Genomic DNA, 18,582 nt, shown 5'->3' with positions numbered 1-18,582 from the left:
CTTTGCTGAAATCCAAAAAGTTTACCTATACTGGCTTCCTTGGTCAGTTAGGTGGGTAACCTTGTCATAAAAGGAAAGTTCATTTAACAGGATTTTCCTCTTGTGAACCTGTGCTGACTATGACCAATGCCTGCAATGTCTTTCAAGTGTTTGTCACTAACTTGCAGAATAGTCTTCTCCATAATTTTACCATGCACTGAAGTGAGACTGACAATTAGGCCTGTAATTACCAGGATCTTCTTTCTTGCACTTCTTGAAAACCAGGACATTTGCCAGCTTTCAGGTTACTGGTACCTCTCTGGATTCCCAAGACAGTTAAAAGATAATTGTGAGAGGTCTTGTGATGACATAAATGAGCTCTTTGAGTATCCTAAGATGAATTCCATAGGGCCCCACTTGGACGAGATGATCTTCAAAGGCCTCATCCAAACTGAGCCAGGCTGTGATAAACAGATATATGTATCCATATATGGATATATGTATCCAGCAGGAGTAGCAAACATACACAAGTTCAGATTGGCTGGGAGTTTGTCATTCCCACAATCATGGTCCTACAGCTCAGGGCTCCAGGGATTCCACCACTCATCACTGGTGTTGAAGACAGACAAAGAAGGCACTAATTTTTTATGCGTTATATATGTCCCAATTGTTAGGTTTCCACCTCATCAAGTAACAGACTAAGGTTGTCTCTTGTTCTCCTTTTGCTGTTAACATGCTAAAAACCTTTTTTTATTGCATTTGTTCAACTTTCAAATGGAATATTTTCACTTTTGAGGGATTGTTTTGCATTCCTACCATGTCTACAGATAGAAAAATGGAACACTGGAAATAGCATGGACAAGTTTTGTGCATATTTTTTATATGTTCAATAAAGGATGAACATATCCCATGTTTTGCAGAAAAAAAAAGTAGAGTCTGTAGTGTCTTGGGTTGCTGTGTAATTGTGCAATTGATTGATTCGTACATGGGCAGGTAGCATGTCTGTTACTTATGGAATGATATTTCTGGTTAATTTGTAGGTTAAACTAAAATACCAGATGCTGTAGATTATATAGTTTAGTAGCTAACAGACTGTTTCAGTAACCTGATCTAGCAAGTTTTCCTATTTTGCAGTTTTGTGGACAAGATGATTGAGTTCAGACATTGAGCTTACAATGTATTTTTAACTTAATTTGTGAATTCGTTATATACCGAATATAAAAAGTTACAATTAAAAGGCAATTGTTTTTTTTCGAGTACTGAAGTGAAGTCCTGTTGATTTAAATATATGTGTCCCAATTCATTGAGTTACTAAGGAATTATTTTTAATTTAATATAGATATACAGATGAGAACCATTTCGGCTGAGTTGGCTTAACATTTTATTTTTCACTCACAGACTTATAATGCACTATTCTGTGAAACAAGTGCTAAAGATGGATCTAATATTGTAGAAGCAGTTCTTCATCTTGCTCGGTAAGTAGATGTATTTCTAATTTGAAACAAACATATATTCATGAAAACATAGAATGGTTTGAGTTTACAGGGACCTTACAGATCACCCAGTTCCAACCCCCTGCCATAGGCAGGGACACCTCCCACCAGATCGGGTTGCCCAAAGCCCCATAGAGCCTGACCTTGAACACCTCCAGGGATGGGGCATCCACAGCTTCTCTGGGCAACCTGTGTCACTGCCTCACCACCCTCTGAGTAAAGAATGTTTTACTAATCTCTAATCTAAATCTACCCTCTTTTATTTTAAAGCCATTACCCCTTGTCCTATCACTCCATTCCCTAACAAAGAGTCCCCTCTCCCACTTCCCTGTAGGCCCCCTTCAGGTACTGAAAGGCTGCAATGAGATGTCCTCAGAGTCTTTTCTTCTTCAGGCTGAACGACCACAACTACGTCAGCCTGTCTTCGTAGAAGTGCTCCAGCCCCTTTAATCTTCGTTAATCTCCAATGTCCCTCCTCTGGACTTGCTCTAACAGGTCCATATCCTTCTTGTGCAGGGGCCCCAGAGCTGAATGCAGAGCTGAAGTGCTCCAGGTGGGGTCTCACAAGAGCAGAACAGAGGGGGACAATCACCTCACTCGCCCTGCTGGCCATGCTTCTTTTGTTGCAGCCCAGGATGTGGCTGACTTTCTGGGCTGAATATGCATATTTGAATATATTTTATATATGAATGTACATACAAAGTATATACGTATGTACACGTGTACAGATTTAAAATTGTGCCAATGTCAAATCCAACAAATGATATTATAAAAGGAATACCACGTTAAATCTATCAATAATGTAAGGTGGGTTTTATTCTCAGTTTAATCAAGTAACAATTTTGCTTGCTAATGTTACATGGCTTTTTTATTAATATTTAAATTAGAGCTTAGTTATGGACCCCACAATTTTAAAACCTGGTTGGTGAATGAATCATATTTTTAGTGGTATGTGGATTTACTTTCTTAATTCTTTCATATGCATAAATTAATTCAACTTGCATATAATTATGCATATAATTAATACTTAATTCTTCCATATATGTTAATATATATTCAGCTTTATTACTGGCCATTCTAATCCCACATATTTTCCTTGATGTCTCTAAATTATTTAAAAGACATAAACTGTGCTTTATATCTATTTAGCAATGTGCTATTTCTGTGATAAAGAGTGAGCCAAATGTTACAGTTTTGCTACCTTTCCAAGCTGGCCTGGGCTGGTAGTATATAAGAGATCCTCAGGCTTGGATTTTTCAGCTTAATATGGGGAACTCAAGGTCAGAATTACAGACCAAATTAATATTTATTCTTTTTTTTAGCAGTTCAATTCAATAATCAAACTTTTTGTCATTTGGTATTTTTTTTTTAATTCAGTGTTAGAACACTATTAATTAATGGGGCTTAAATACAAAATACTGGCTTCCTGGAGAGCATCATTGCTTCTTCACACTGGACTTTCAAGAGCACTTGTATTTCCAGGAAAATGAGTCCATCACAGTTGCAGCAAGAACACAGGCATTTATTTGTCTGTTATTGTCAACAGCTGATTTGTTAAATGACTTATTTCCAGGAACCTGGCCATGAATGCAGCAGTGGATTATAAATCAGAGAACATACATAGCATAGTTCCATAACGTTAATCACAGTTGGAAAATGATCTCTAATGTTTAACCATGATAAATTTGTTTAACTGTTTCAAGGATAAAAATGTTTTGGCAGTTGGAGCCTTTCTTTTCAGAATCTCAAAAAAAAAAAATAAAATATATATATATATATTTCTTCATTAGGTTCATTGAATCTTATATGCTTTAGATACTACCCAGAGCCTTGGTCTGGAATGGTTGGCTGCAGTTTCTCCAGTTTGTAATCCTTATTCTTTGAGAAAAGCATTTCATTTTGTAATTTAAATTTCTAAATTAACATTTTATTAGAGCAGATATCGTACAGACTAATGTGTTACTTCTTTGCAGGGTTTCTTTCTGCCACTGTTTTATTGAATAATAGTGTTCTGAGTGGACTTCATATTCTACTGGTACAAGGAGGATTTAAATTATATACGTATATGTGTAATACACACATATGTTAGCAAGAAATTCTAGAACTTGCTTTTGACTTTTCTAGGATGCCCTATGACAGTGGCTGTGTGAGAATAAAGAATCAATAATCATTCTTATATACACAATTTTAAAGTTTTTGTTTATTACAAACCATCCAAAAATATATGTTTTTCCTCTGAGGATAAATACATACCTGAAATTGCAGTTATTTAGTTTTATACTTTCAGCTGTGAACATAGTCTGTTTCTATGGTAATGTATTGAAGTAAAAAAAAAATGAAAGAAAAATGAGCAAAATAAAAGGATAGGGGAAAAAAAGAATGCTTGTGTGTTCTTACATATCAGAAATTGTATTTCTGACATTAGCAGTGATTTGTATAGAAATATTGATTCAATCCCCCAAATCGAAACTTAAGGGACATGTTGATTCTGTACACTAACAATTGTATTAGTGTTTTAATGGGAGTTAACTAAGTAATGGTGAACTGTGTAAGAGATGCCGGCAGAAACAAAATAGTGAACATGAATGCATGTAGAAATATATTCACTGGCTGTATTTTTATTGTGTTGTGTTTTTTTTTTTTTTTTTTTTTTTCCTTCGCAGTGAAGTGAGAAAACGAAGTGATAATCAAGATGATACGAGGTCAATAACCAGCCTGGCTGGGATGCCTGTCAAAAAATCAGCACTCACAAAAAACTGTTGCAACGTTTAAGTGATAAACTCTTGACTTAACTCAGATACATACATGATACAGATACATGTATACCTATTAAAAAAAAAAAGAAAAAAAAAAAAAAGAAAAATGAAGGATTTCAATTATGTATTCTTTTTACTGTGGATTTATACATTTGTGTTTTTAGAAGTTGTACATCATGGAAAAAGTCCAGACTCTGCTTTCTGCTAATTCATTTTTATACATTTGCTTTGTCCTGTAGGCTCTGATTTCACCTTTCTTAAGTATTGTAATTCAATGAAGTGAGCTCTGAATCAATACTGCAGCAGTCAGTGGATGAAATATTGTAAAATATTTTATCTTATTTACCTGCTTGTTTCTTTATGGGCTCAATATTTCTTACATACAGAATATGATAAGATAATGTAATATCACTCATAGCAAAAGAAAAAAATTTGCAACTTTAATTAATCTTTTTTTCTTGTGCCCATGTGCCTAGTTTTTTGAAGGCCTCAAGTTACACCTTCATGAAACACTTCCCAAGAAAACCCCGAGCCATTAAGATGTTTCCTAGTTACAAGTTCAGGGCATGAAGTAGAATGGTCTCTTGGGAGAAGACAGAAGTGGGTGTATGGGGTACTGGTTTAATTTTCACAAAAGTTGGCGAGATAATTTGGGGACTTAAGTTATGATTCAGAACTGAGAAGCAGACTTTATTTCTGATCCTACACAGCTTAAAAGTGAAATTAACATTTGCACAGGCCATTACAGTTCCAAATCCCAGGTAGATATATAATACCTGTGATATGTAGGGTTACTGGGATTAATTAATGATCCAGTACCTGCCTGTTTAGACTAGATCATTAATAGTGTTACAGAGAGATAGAGATTGTAATTTTTGCTTGTTTTTCAAATGTTTCCCATTTAGACATTAATTGAGTTTTGTAATAGGACAGAGGAGTCTGTTTTGGATATTCTTCAGACATTTTTGAAGTTTTAGGCATGCAGGTGGAAGAATTGCTGCACATGCACAAGCATCTGTGCGAGCTATTCACTGAAAGTCTCTGGAATGAATAGCAACCCCTTGTCTTAATGAGAATACTGTAGCCTGAATTTAAGAAAATTCTGAGATACCAGTGGGTGATAGTTTGAGGTGTCAGGATCTTTAACAGGTGAGTTGTTACTGCTTATAGTAGTTCCCAACAGTCATATAGTGTAGTAGAAATTGAAGGTATTTCTGTTGTCAATAATCATGGTACAATTCTCAGCTTTCACTAATTTTGATGGGACTAGGTTAGGACCCCTTAAGAGCAAGTGAACTGTTTCAATGTTTTCTGTTTATATATAGAAAATATCTCCAGGCTGAAACCTGCCTCAATAAATCAACCTTGAGTAAAGTTTTATGGACTTAGTGGAAACCCATATGACCAACAGCTGCTACTGTGTTTTATCAGTGCTATATTTGAACACTGTATAGCCTGAGCTATGTTATCAGTAGTATAAAATGTGGAGTTCTTAGAATAGGAAGGTTCATCATTGTTAAAAAAAAATGCTGTTTTAAAGGAGTGGGAACAGTGTTTTTATGTATCCTTTTGAGCCTCTTGACCCAGAGCAGCTAATCGGCAGTTATATGAAAGCTTGTTCTTAACATGACAAAGAAATCTAATGCCAGAAGAAATAAGACATTTTTATTTCACTTTATTGTACTTCAGCCATAAAAGAAAAGACATGTTTAATGTCCTCTTTGAAATACTGAGGGGAAGCTATTTGGAGTTTCTCTGAGTAGAAAACCATGCCTAGCTGAGCTAACTGATGAGGGCATCTTTCGTTATCGTTGTGTCTAAAACTTCTGTCCAAAGGAATAAGGTGGAAGGAGAGTCAATGAGGGTTGTACTTGCATGTAGTTCTGCAGTAGAGAAGAGAGGTAGAGATGATCTATGCATGATTTCTGAAGTGAACTTATGCTTACAACATGGTGGAGTTTGCACTTTCTCAAGAAGAAAAGGTCATGATTGTAAGCTTGTTACTGGCATTCCAAAATACTGCTTCTTCAGTGTTACTATCTTCACTTAACTCGCAGAACTGAGACTGGAGCTTGGTGTTCTATGGTCTATTGGGTGAATCACAGTGACCAAGTCTGTGGTCTTGGCCTGCTATAAATAAGGTGAAATACATTTGTGTAAACCTTCTTGACAAGCCCACATCAGCAAAACATTTTGCTTGGGTACAGAAAATTACATAAGTTTGTTTGCAAGAAAGATTTCAGGATGTGTTTTTTCCCAACCTCCCAAGCACTTAAGCAGAGATGGACTATTGCCAGTTGTAGATTAGGTTAGCTGTGGTTTTTACCATCTGCTGCTACCAAGAACAGTTTGGCTGTGGCCTTTGTAACTCTCCTTTCAATAGGTGATTAAATCATTTAATTTTAGTAGCTGTAGTCTATTAGATTACCCTTTATCTTCTCTTCACAAGTATGGTAACAATGTGGAGTACCCCTTTCAAAAGTGGCTTCCAGATCCTTAGTTTGCCACGTGTGTGCATGTGCAGTAATTCATTTCACATCTGAGGTGCTTTACTTACAGAGTGCTATGTGAATATCTATTCCTGTAGAGAGAAGCCTGGCGGAAGGACATGAATTCAGGGACCTATTTTTTCTTTTCCTCTGCCAGATTGGGCCCTGGGCATTTTAGGTACCTTTTTCCATTTATTTTAATGAGCAAAATCTCTCCAGTGATATTTGACTAAACTATGCAAACCAAATCACTTTTTTAAAGCTATGTAATTTTTATGTGTGTCAAGTAAAGCAACAGTGTTTTTTTTTTTTTTTTTTTTTTTAAGTAAGATTCAGGGTTGGAAACTGTTAACAAAGTTTTACCTTGGACTAGTTTTATGATCAATGTATGAATTACTAGAAAAAGTGCTACTGAATGGGGATATAACTATAGCTCTGTTGGAACTGGTTTTAGAAATCAGCTCCACCAAGTCTAAATATTCACATAACACCAGGTAGAATTTGTGTTAAAGCAAGAGAAATTTGAAAAAAATATTTAAATATGAAAACAAAACCATGTGTTTGTAAATGGAAATAATGAATATTTGAGGCTTTCCATTGTTTTGCTTTGAAAAGTTACCTTGCCTTCTACCTGAATTGTAAAGTGAAAAACCTCAGCTTTATGCTCTGACATGGTTGCACTATTGTACTTTAAATGTTTTTATGGTTTTGTTTAGTGTGTAAGAGCTATTCATTAAATCATACAAAGCTATTTTTTTAGTTAGTGGATGTGTTCCCTTAATACATATATTTATTCAAAAAGGAAAGACATTTTTATGTTTCTCCTCATGATCTGTAAATATATTATTTTTATTCAGTTGACATGGAAAGTATTATTTTGTCCTGTATTGTGTTTGACCCTAATTGTGGCATAGTGCACATATCTGAGGCAATAATTTTTCTTAGACACCCTGAAAATGTTCTGATAAATCACTATTCTTCTAACCACTTTGTGCCTGTTCAGCATACATTAGTGGCTTAATAAGACATGCTGCAGATTTGGTTAATTGTTCTTAGAAGTACAGTTGTGGCCTAACATGGATTACATGTTTTTCAATGTAGCTATTTTTTTTGTACAGAGTACAGAATCCTCTATTATTTTAGGAAAAATAAATTGCTGTTTTACATCTGTATGCCTGCTAAATTGTATTTCAAGGAAAATATCTATAGCCCACTGCTTCAAGGAGCATCATGTAGATGTGTACGCATGCAGATCCCCAGTTAAGCTAACAGCTTCTGTGCCAGTGCAAGCAATCTGTTAATTTGTATGAATGTTTTCTATTTTACACAACCTACTGTTGTTCAACAATGTTATGTAACATTTTAGAGAAACAAATTTCAGTAAAAGATCCCTGATTCATAAACAGAAGTGAGATATTTATTCATATCATCAAGACACTTTAGGAAGAAACTTACTACCAAAATGTTTCTGACTGTAATAAATAATTAAAAAATAGATCCAATAACTCATCTGCAGTTCAAATGCCTTTTCCCACTGCCTGTGCCAGCTTTGATATAGCATGTGATGCTATCCCTCTTACCCTGTACAGGCTACTTATGGACTGGAGAAACTTTTTACAGCACTAGAGGTTCTAGTATTTCTCTCCCACTGCATTACTATAAGTAATCCTAATCCTTATGGATGTCTGCAGGACTGGTAGCATCATTATTCATCATCATCATTATTTTTTTTTTTCCACATACCTTGTTTTGTAAGAAAACCCTCCTTAGGGTTAAATAAAATTTGTCCCAGATGTGTGAAATGTAGGTACAAATGCATTACATAATTTGTAAAATGAAGTCTTTTTCCTGTAATTTCTGCCCTTTGAGTTATAGCTATTGATAGTTGAGTTTATGTGAAATTAGTCACTAGTGTGGCTGAGTAACCGATAAACCCAAGCTGTGGAAGTTTCCCAATAAATATAAAGTATTTTAAATAGCAATGTATTTTCATACTAGTATGAAGAAGAAACTCATTGCCAATGCCATGTATCTAATTTTTATAAAGCTCTAAATTGTGAAAACTTCTGAAACTTCAATTTTTACTGTTTACGATTAGAACTGTGGTGTTCATGAAGTTTGTTCCTCCTCCAAATGAGTGATCACTGCATCCACTGTAATTTTATATATGCATATGCTCAAAAAAACCTACTTTCCCTATATCGCAAATTACTGTACAATAAAATATGTTTCAATAACTACTTTTCTGAACTGTATTTTTTTTTTGCCACTGCTTATGGGCTGCAGTCTGACATAGCACTTGTCAGCTTTCTGTGGTTAAGATTCACCAATTTCTGCAGCCAAGAGCATGTAAGAGCGATACTAAGTCGTGGATACTTAGCCTCAATAAGTAGTCATCAGCTTGCATCTCTGTTGAGAGATGTCCATAACTGTGAGCAGCAAACAAGGCTTGCAATTACATAGCTGTATCTTTAGAGGAATAGAGGAAGTTCAAACACAGGTTTCGTAGTGGTTGAATCTGAACCTAAAGCATGAATGCCTGCTTCTCTCCATCCAGCAATGAGTTCTGGAAGAAAGTGGTGGTGGTGGGGTGTGTGTCAGTGTCAACATTTCCTCATGTTGCCCTGCCAGGGATGGTGACTCCACCACGTCCCTGGGCAGCCCATTCCAATGCCTAACAACCCCTTCAGTAAAGAAGTTCTTCCTAATATCCAGCCTAAAACACCTCTGGCACAACTTTAGCCCATTCCCACTCGTCCTGTCACCAGGCACATGGGAGAATAGACCAATCCCCACCTCACTACAGTCTCCTTTAAGGTACCTGTAGAGAGTGATAAGGTCATCCCTGAGCCTCCTTTTCTCCAGGCTGAACAAACCCAGCTCCCTCAGCCGCTCCTCATAAGACTTGTTCTCCAGGTCCCTCACCAGCTTCATTGCCCTTCTCCGGACTCAAACCTTGATGCCCCTCTTGTAGTGAGGGGCCCAAAACTGAACACAGTACTCAAGGTGTGGCCTCACCAGAGCTGAGTAGAGGGCGATAATCACTTCCCTAGACCTGCTGGCCATGTTGCTTTTTATACAAGCCAGGATGCTGTTGGCCTTCTTGGCCACCTGAGCACACTGCTGGCTCATATTAAGTCGACTATCAACCATCACTGCCAGGTCCTTCTCTGCCAGGCAGCTTTCTAACCACTCATCTCCCAGTCTGTAGCTCTGCTTGGGGTTGTTGTGCCCCAGGTGCAGGACCCGGCACTTGGCCTTGTTGAACTTCATACAGTTGGCCTCAGCCTCTCGGTCCAGCCTATCCGGATCCTCCTGCAGAGCCTTCCTACCCTTGAGCAGATCTACACGCACATCTAACTTGGTGTCATCTGCAAACTTACTGAGGGTGCACTCGATGCCCTCATCCAGATCATCGATGAAGATATTAAAGAGGACCGGCCCCAGTACCAAGTCCTGGGGGACTCCACTAGTGACCGGCCTCCAACTGGATTTGACTCCATTCACCACAACTCTTTGGGCCTGGCTATCCAGCCAGTTTTTAGCCCAATGAAGCATATGCCAGTCCAAACCATTAGCAGCCAATTTCTTGAGTAGAATGTTGTGGGAAACAGTGTCAAAAGCCTTACTGAAATCAAGGTAGACCACATCCACAGCCTTTCCTTCATCTGCTCTTGAAGAGCGCCCAGCCTTCCAGGACTCCTCTGCCCTTCAGAACTGCCTCCCAAGGGACTCTGCCAACCAGCATCCTGAACAGCTCAAAGTCAGCCCTCCAGAAGTCCAATACAGCAGTTTTACTGGTCCCCTTCCTGACTTCACCAAGAATAGAGAACTCTATTATTTCATGGTCACTCTGCCCAAGACAGCTTCCAACCACCACATCTCCCACCAGTCCTTCTCTGTGAAGAGAAGGTCTAGTGGCGCACCTCCCCTGGTAGGTTCACTAACCGGCTGTGTCAGGTGGTGCTCTCTTCCACGTTCTCCAGAAACCTCCTAGACTGCTTTCTCTGGGCTGTGTTGTGTTTCCAGGATATGTCAAGGAAGTTGAAGTCCCCCACAAGAACAAGTGCTGATGATTTTGCAACTTTTGTCAGCTGCCTGTAGAACTCCTCATCCGTCTCCTCATCCTGGTTCGGTGGTCTATAACAGATCCCCACCGGGATGCTTGCCTTGTTGGCCTTCCCGCCGATCCTAACCCATAGGGATTCAATGTTATTATTCCCAGCCTCAAGTTCCACAACATCAAAACACTCTCTATTATAGAAAGCCACACCACCACCCCTTCCATGCTGCCTATCCCTTCTGAAGAGCCTATAGCCAGTCATTGCAGCACTCCAGTCATGAGAGTGGTCCCACCATGTTTCAATGATGGCAACCAAGTCATAGCCTGCCTGCTGCATGATGGCTTCCAGCTCCTCCTGTTTGTTACCCATGCTGCGTGCATTAGTGTAGATGTACTTCAGTTGGGCCATTGCTTTCTCCCCCAGCCTTGCCATTGTTTCCCCTGGCACAGCTCCAACAAGCCTTATTTCAGTCCCGTCCCCCTTCTTACCTAGTTTAAAGCCCTCTCAATGAGTCCCGCCAGCTCCTGGCCCAGGATCCATTTTCCCCTTAGAGATAGGGACCCATCTGCAGCCATCAGGGCGTGTGCTAAGTAAAGCACCCCACTGTCAAAAAAAAACAAAATTTCTGTGTTGGCAACAGCCTCTGAGCTACATGTTAATCAGGTGGGCTTTCCATGTCCTCTCTGTACCCCTCCCTGACACCATAGGGATAGATGAAAACACCACCTGTACTCCCACTCCATCCACTAACTGTCCCAGTCCCCTAAAGTCCCGTTTGATAGCCTTCAGGCTTCTCTTTTCAATGTCATCACTGCCCGCCTGGACTATCAAAAGAGAATGATAGTCAGAGGGGCGAACTAGGTTGGGAAGCTTTCTGGCAAAATCCATGACCCTGGCCCCAGGGACGCAGTAGACTTCCCTACGGGTAGGGTCAGGCAGACACATATGGCCCTCTGTTCCCCTGAGAAGAGTCGCCTACATCAATCACCCTTTCTTTCTTGGTGGAGACAGTCCTGAGGTGTGGAGTTGATTTCCTCACCCTAGGCATCCTCCTGGGTAGAATGTAGTACTTGAGGTGGGGTCTCACAAGAGCAGAGCGGGACAATCACATCCATCACCCCGTTGGCCATGCTTCTTTTGTTGCAGCCCAGAATGTGGCTGGCTTTCTGGACTGCAAGTGCACATTGACAGTTCATGTTGAGCTTCTCATCAACCAACACCCCCAGGTCCCTGACTACAGGGCTGCTCTCAATCCATTCTGTACCCAGCCTGTATTTGTGCTTGGCATTGATCTAGCCCAGGTGCAGGGTCTTGCACTTGGCCTTGTTGAACCTCATGAGACCCACCTCTCAAGCCTGCCAGGGTCCCTCTGGATGACATCCCTTCCCTCCAGTGTGTTGACCGCACCACACAGCTTGGTGTTGTAAGCAAACTTGCTGAGGTTGCACTCAATGCCACTGTCCATGTCACCAACAAAGGTGTTATACAGCTGTGGTCCCAATACTGACCCCTGAGGAACACCGTTTGTTACTGATCTCCACCTGGACACTGAGACATTGATGACAGCTCTTTGAGTGTTACAATCAGCCAATTCCCTACGCATCAATTGGTCCATCCAGCAAATCCATGTCTCTCCAATCTAGAGACAATAATATCATGTGGCGGATATTATTATATTGTGGAAAAGCATTGGAGGTGGAAGGTCTTATGTAGTTCTACAGAACAAGTTGCAGAAACTACTAAAGCAGAAGGTGAATTGAGCCAATTTGCAGAAGCAGTACAGAAAGCCATCCAGCTTCCTTTAGATGTTGCTGAACAAGAAAAGTGACCAATGTTCTGTTTCTGTACAAACTCATGGATGGTGGCAAATGGTTACAGCAATGGAAGCAGAGTAACTAGTCATGCAGTGGCTAAACCCATCTGGGCTGCTGTATTGTGGCAAGATATTGCTGCCTGGGTAGAGTTTAATGCTATATGTCAACCCTGCTATAGTTGCTATACGCCATATTAATGGTATTACAGAAAGAATCACACAGATTAATGAGAACTTAATTTTGGAGGAACCAAGCGAAGTGCCTCAGTGATGCAACTTGACAAGCAGTGGTAAAGAAACCAGAAGTGGCTTCAGCATACAATAATCCAACACCACGCACAATCTCTCCTGCCCTGAAGGGCTATTATAACAGATGGAGCCCAAAGTCATATAGTAAATGAACTCAACAGACTAGATGGATTGCCCATCAACTAAGGGAATGAAACCTATGAGTGTATATATCAAAAGACAGGAAAGGTTGTGATTAACTGGGATGAAATGGGAAGTGTGGGTCCTGAGCATGATGTAGACTGTATGGAATAAAGGATAGCTTTGCCCTGTTTTTGGCTGGGATAGAATTAGTTTTCTTCCTTTTTTTCTATCTTCCTAATTTTCTATCTGGTATGGTGCTATGTTTTGGATTTTGTATGAGGATAATGTCAATAACACACTGATGTTTCAGTTGCTGAATGGTGCTTACACTAAGCTGAAGACTTTTCAATTCCTTGTTCTGCCCTGCCAGTGAGGAAGCTGGAGGTGCACAAAGAGCTGTGAGGGGACAGAGCCAGGGCAGTTGACCCAGACTGGACAAAGTGATATCCCATGCTGTATGGTGTCATGTCAAAAAATAAAACTAGGGTAGGTTGGCTGGGGTGGGTTTGGGGTTCGGGTGGGGGCTGCTGCTCCTCAAGGTCTCTCTGGGCATCAGGGTGGTGAGCAATTGCATTTTTCATCACTTGTTTTGTGTATTTTTTTTTTATTGTAATCATAATAATTATTATTTTCCATTCATTTTCTGTCCTAATAAATGCTCTTTATTTCAACCCATGAGTTTTACACTTTTTCTCCCTCTGATTCTCTCACCTGTCCCACCGGTGGAGCAGGAGTGAGCAAATGGTTGTGTGGTGCTTAGCTGCTTGCTGGGTTAAACCACAGCTAATACAAAGATAGTAGGACCCCAAATTTAATTTTCATGTGTGTTTTCTTCTTTAGGTATTTTTCTCCCTTCTTCCTGCAATGTATTCTTCCTGTGGCCATGGAAGCTGTAAGAATTAAAATGTAATTCTGCATTCTGTATAATTTGTACAAATTAAAAATTAGCATTGAAACAGAAACATTCAGCTGTGTTTAATGCCTGATAATGCCTATGAACATATAATCAGAAACAATTTTTAAGTTCCTTCATTAAGGACCTACCTGTATCTTCCTACTGATACTGTGGTTAATAGGGAATTCTACTTCATTAACTAGTGTTGTAATCAAAGGAAAAAGAGCTTCAAAAGCTGATTTTCTTGCTACAACTAGAAATACTCACGTGGTAGTTTTCTATTTGAACTTTTCCACTGCTTTGTGCAGATAATGGCTTGCTTTGCTAAGAACTTGCTACCATTTTCCTTTTGCTAAAAGTATTTTTAAATTTTATTTAAATAGGAAAAAAAATAATAGGTATTTTTTAGGCATTTTTAATTTTTATTTAAAAATAGGAAAAAATATCCAAGGAAAAAATCAATAACAGAGTCCTTAAAAGAATTGAGAAGGTTCTCCTTACAGAGTTTCTTAGTTTCTTGTTTCCACTGCTCTCCAGCTCACACCAGGGTAAAAAAGTAATGGGAATATTTTTGAGGGAGGAAAAGATTAAAAAAAGACCAAAGCTACTATGTTTAGAACAGAATACTGACTACCTCATGCCTTTTTTGATGCTGAAAGTAGCTGTCTTTCTGCTTTTGTCTTTTGTCATTCCTGTAGTCTCTTCTCTTTATCATTCTTAGGGAATTGTTTTGTTCATGTCAGAGAGATATCTTTACAGAGGTAGCTGTTACTGGAGTAGTCAGAGAAAATTCTTATACATTTTGCAGTAAATTTATGAAAAAAAAATCTCTTATAAACTGACTAAGTTAAAGTGCCTGAGGTTTGAATTGATTCTAGTGAATAAACTCACCTAGCTTCTATGTAACAAATAGATGCACGTTCTAAGACAAGTAATGGAGCACATTAACGTAAGACATCAAACTCAAACCAGGCTTCTGAGAGCAGATGGTATCATATTTAAAACTATGTGCGTAACTGAAACAAATAAAAATGGAAGGTATCAATTCTTTGAAATGTTTTAGACAGATATAGCCAAACCCTCAAATATAAATCATAATAAGAGCTTGTGAAGTATTCAGTATTTTTAAAATATTTAAATATATATATTAAAAATATATATATTTATATATCGTATATAATATATATTATATAAATAAAATATGTATTATATTTTTATATATTTATATATTATATATAAATTATATATAATATTTTATATAATATACAATATATATAATATATATAATATATATACAATATATTGTATATTATATAATATATATAATATATTAAATATTATATATTAAATATGTATATTATATTATATATTATATATTATATAATATACTTATATATTTATATAAGTAATATAAGTAATATATTTATATATTATATAATATATAATATATTATATATTATATATATTATATATAATATATTATATATTATATAATATATAAATATATATAATATGTATAATATATATAAATATATAAATTTAATATATATTTTATATATATATATATATAATGTATAAATATAAATATAAAAATATTTAAAATATTTTCTGCTAGTCTTTGTTTTGCCAAGAAATTGTTCTGGCACTGTCAGAGCTGTACCATTGAACTTGTCTGTAGCCAGAGTTGTGGGAGACACACAACCTAGCTGAACCATACACCACCATTGTCATCTATGTGGTTTTTCCCATTCTTAACTATAATCCTTGATCGAACTGGTAGAAATCTGAAAAAATCTGTGTAAAGAAATTATAGTCAAAGAGACTGTAGCAAAGACGTGAAAATACATATACCCTTCTACATTTAGTTTGAAGTCATCTGAAGAGACCAAACCTGAGTGATAGTGTAAGGCTAAGCAGTGACTAATAGTCTCTTTTTTACAGAAAAACAACATTCCAAGTCTGGAAAATCAGGTTTGTTGAGGTAATGTTCATTTTATATATGAACATATATATATGTTTGTGTATGTGTGTACTGTGTCTGCACATAGGAAAAAAAACCTGCTATATTTACTTTAAAAAATCAAAATCCTAGATCACAGGAATCTTAGTGGTGTTTATAAGAGGTAACTGTTACATTAGTGTTGTCATCTTTTCCTCTTAGTATATATTTGCTCCGAATCAAAGGTTGTATCTTGCTGGCACATACTGGCAACTACTTTTGCCTTGGAAACATGCAGAGCATTTTTATTGCATTGTTGCAAAATACTTTGCGCTACCCTTGTATGTGGAAGGTACTATAGGTACTATAACATCCTTTCACATTCTACTCTATAACTACTTGGGAATGTGCATCAACATTTGAGTACAGAAGTGTCTCAAAATGATACTCTTTCAAAGGTGTGAGTGAATGATTTAGGTTGCAAGGTGGTCCCAAGGAATAAATACTGTCTTTTCAAAAGACTTCATGGACCATTTGAGTAGGATGGCTCCCAAAGAAAAGCTGTGCTTTTTGAAGGGGAACATGAATAACTGGAGCAGTGAAGTGCTGTGATTGGCATGAAATCCGTCTCTCTTAAGTGGGGACCATATATGGATCATTTCATGTGTGTAATGTAAAGAGATTTATTTTTTTATATTTTTTATTTTATTTTATTTTTTTACTCTTAAGGACTTGTTGTCGTTGTTGTTGGGTATTTACAAGTGATGAAGTAACGGGGAGAATAGGAGTCATGCAGCCTGTGTGTAGAGGCTTTCCCAGAGAATGTGATTATAAATCAAGCTTTTAAATGAGTTTCAAATAGAATATGACACTCTCAGTGAATGGAACAAATAGGTGATGTGAAGTGTGAAATATTTTTGGTGATTAGTTACTGATAAGATCTTGATGGATAAAAGTATTATTAAATTTATACTTTCAAATAATACATTTGAAGTAAGATAGGGATCTTTAAAATCTCTACCAGCAATGCATGTAAGTACATACGGCACAGGCATAGGCACGATTTACCTGGGTCTTTTTCTTTAAATGCAAATAGTGTAAATATTTTGTTAAGTCATAATATTTTGTTATGCCCCTCTTTTTTTTCTTCTTCTTACTTTTATCTTAAATTTGAGATTTATGACTTAGCAAACCAAGTAACTTATAAATCAAGACATATGTAATATTTTCTTCCTTAAGGAAAGTGTTATATTCCAAAAAGTTTACCAAATGTCTGAAGGCCAAAAGTCAACCTGCACAGCACATCCAGAAAGGTATACTTTTTCGCTTCCAAGTCCTTGATTTTTCTAGTTCTCATTTCAGTCTTTTTATTTGCAACACTATCCTGTCTCCACCTGTCTATTTGCTCTCCACTCTGTGCATTTCCACTCCCCTCCCATTCATCTGCTTCCAGTTACTCCAGTGTTCTCTATTTTTCCTTCACCAATAACAATTTATTTGCAATCTTCAATAGCATCTGCTTCACTGTTTTTCTAGTGCATGCCTAGCCTTCTGACACCCCCCATCCTGTCTCTGCTTTGCCTCAGGGTAAACTTTCTCAAACAATCACAACATTTCTTTGGCAACAACAGAACAACCCAGGTAGTGGGTGATTTGCTCTGTGAGTGGGCTGACATTTGTTTGATTTAAGTTAGGGAAATTTGTGTAGCTGCTTTTTTTACTGATTTTTTATCTATCTATCTATCTATCTATCTATCTATCTATCTATCTATCTATCTATCTATCTATCTATTTACAGATTTAGAGTAGAGTAGAAAAGCACAGTGCATAAATCTAAAATTGTGCACATTTGTCTCAAAGGTTGATTATTAGTTAGATAACTTTGGTATTTAGTGTCCTCCATTCTTCCAGGTTCATTGCAGAGATAAAAGATTGCTAATGACAGGAGGAATAGTTTTGCTAGATTCACAGCAATAGTGAATATCATAGTTGGAGGTTAAAAAACTAGAATGTTTTGTTCTAGCCAGAATACAAGTGCATGAGAAACTGAAGCCTTTGGCAAACTGGAAATCTGAGAAGGTGGTGTGAATAAGTTATTTCTTTTAATTTAATTAATTTATTTTTTTAATTTATTATTATATTAACCTGATTCGAAAGGTTATTTTATTGAAGAACAAGTTTGTACTGTCAAAAACATTATGGACTCAAGCTTGATTTTGAGATTTTGACCTGTTGGGCCTGGGTATATTTTCTAGACATATTTCCCAGTCCTAAAAGGTTTATTTCTTTTAATCCTTCCTTCCAGGACTAGAAGAAGCTTCCCTGGAGCATCGAAGGAGCATCTGCTGTGTATGGTCTTTATTTGCAGCCTGAGAACTCAGAAAAGGAAGTAGACTGGATTACATAAATGCTCCAATCTACTTAGTCTATAATCTCATTGGGTTAAGGAATGACTTTTAATGTCTTTGTAGTGCCATAAGTACTCATAAATGCTGCCAGAAAACAGACAACATCGTAAACAGTCATTTTTGAACAGAATATTTTTTTTCCTAGTTTGCAGTTGTACTTGAGAAGCAGTAACTTGCTGTATTGGGAAGAAATCCCAGTTCAAGGAAGTTAAATTTGATAAATCATTAGCAATTTCATAAAACAACCATCTCATACTCCAGGAAATTTTGAAAAAAAAAAAAAAAAAAGGATTTAGTTTCTCAAGAATGATTATACTAGGAAACATTAAGGGTGCATTAACTCTTTCTGAACTGTAGTAGTTTAACCCAGCTGG

At 37.3% G+C, this 18,582-nt stretch overlaps 1 protein-coding gene across 2 annotated transcripts in view; it reads left to right on the top strand.

Annotated features, from left to right (window-relative positions):
- RASEF (RAS and EF-hand domain containing) overlaps positions 1 to 8,957 on the top strand; it is a 39,829-nt gene extending 30,872 nt beyond the window's left edge. The window contains exons 16-17 of one of the 2 annotated variants that reach the window (XM_038171094.2): positions 1,378 to 1,454; positions 4,136 to 8,957. In XM_038171094.2, coding sequence (XP_038027022.1) covers positions 1,378 to 1,454; positions 4,136 to 4,244 — 186 coding nt within the window. In that variant the 3' untranslated portion in view covers positions 4,245 to 8,957. Of the gene's footprint in view, positions 1 to 1,377; positions 1,455 to 1,988; positions 4,103 to 4,135 lie in introns of those variants that run through there. The other variant, XM_072031359.1, reaches the window with a different exon arrangement.
- Positions 8,958 to 18,582: the final 9,625 nt, after the last annotated feature.

This window comes from Anas platyrhynchos, chromosome Z, assembly GCF_047663525.1.
Source record: "Anas platyrhynchos isolate ZD024472 breed Pekin duck chromosome Z, IASCAAS_PekinDuck_T2T, whole genome shotgun sequence".
Classification (NCBI taxonomy): Eukaryota; Metazoa; Chordata; class Aves; order Anseriformes; family Anatidae; genus Anas; species Anas platyrhynchos.
Note: the sequence above shows the minus strand (reverse complement) of the source record. Positions and strands in the feature narration are given on the sequence as shown.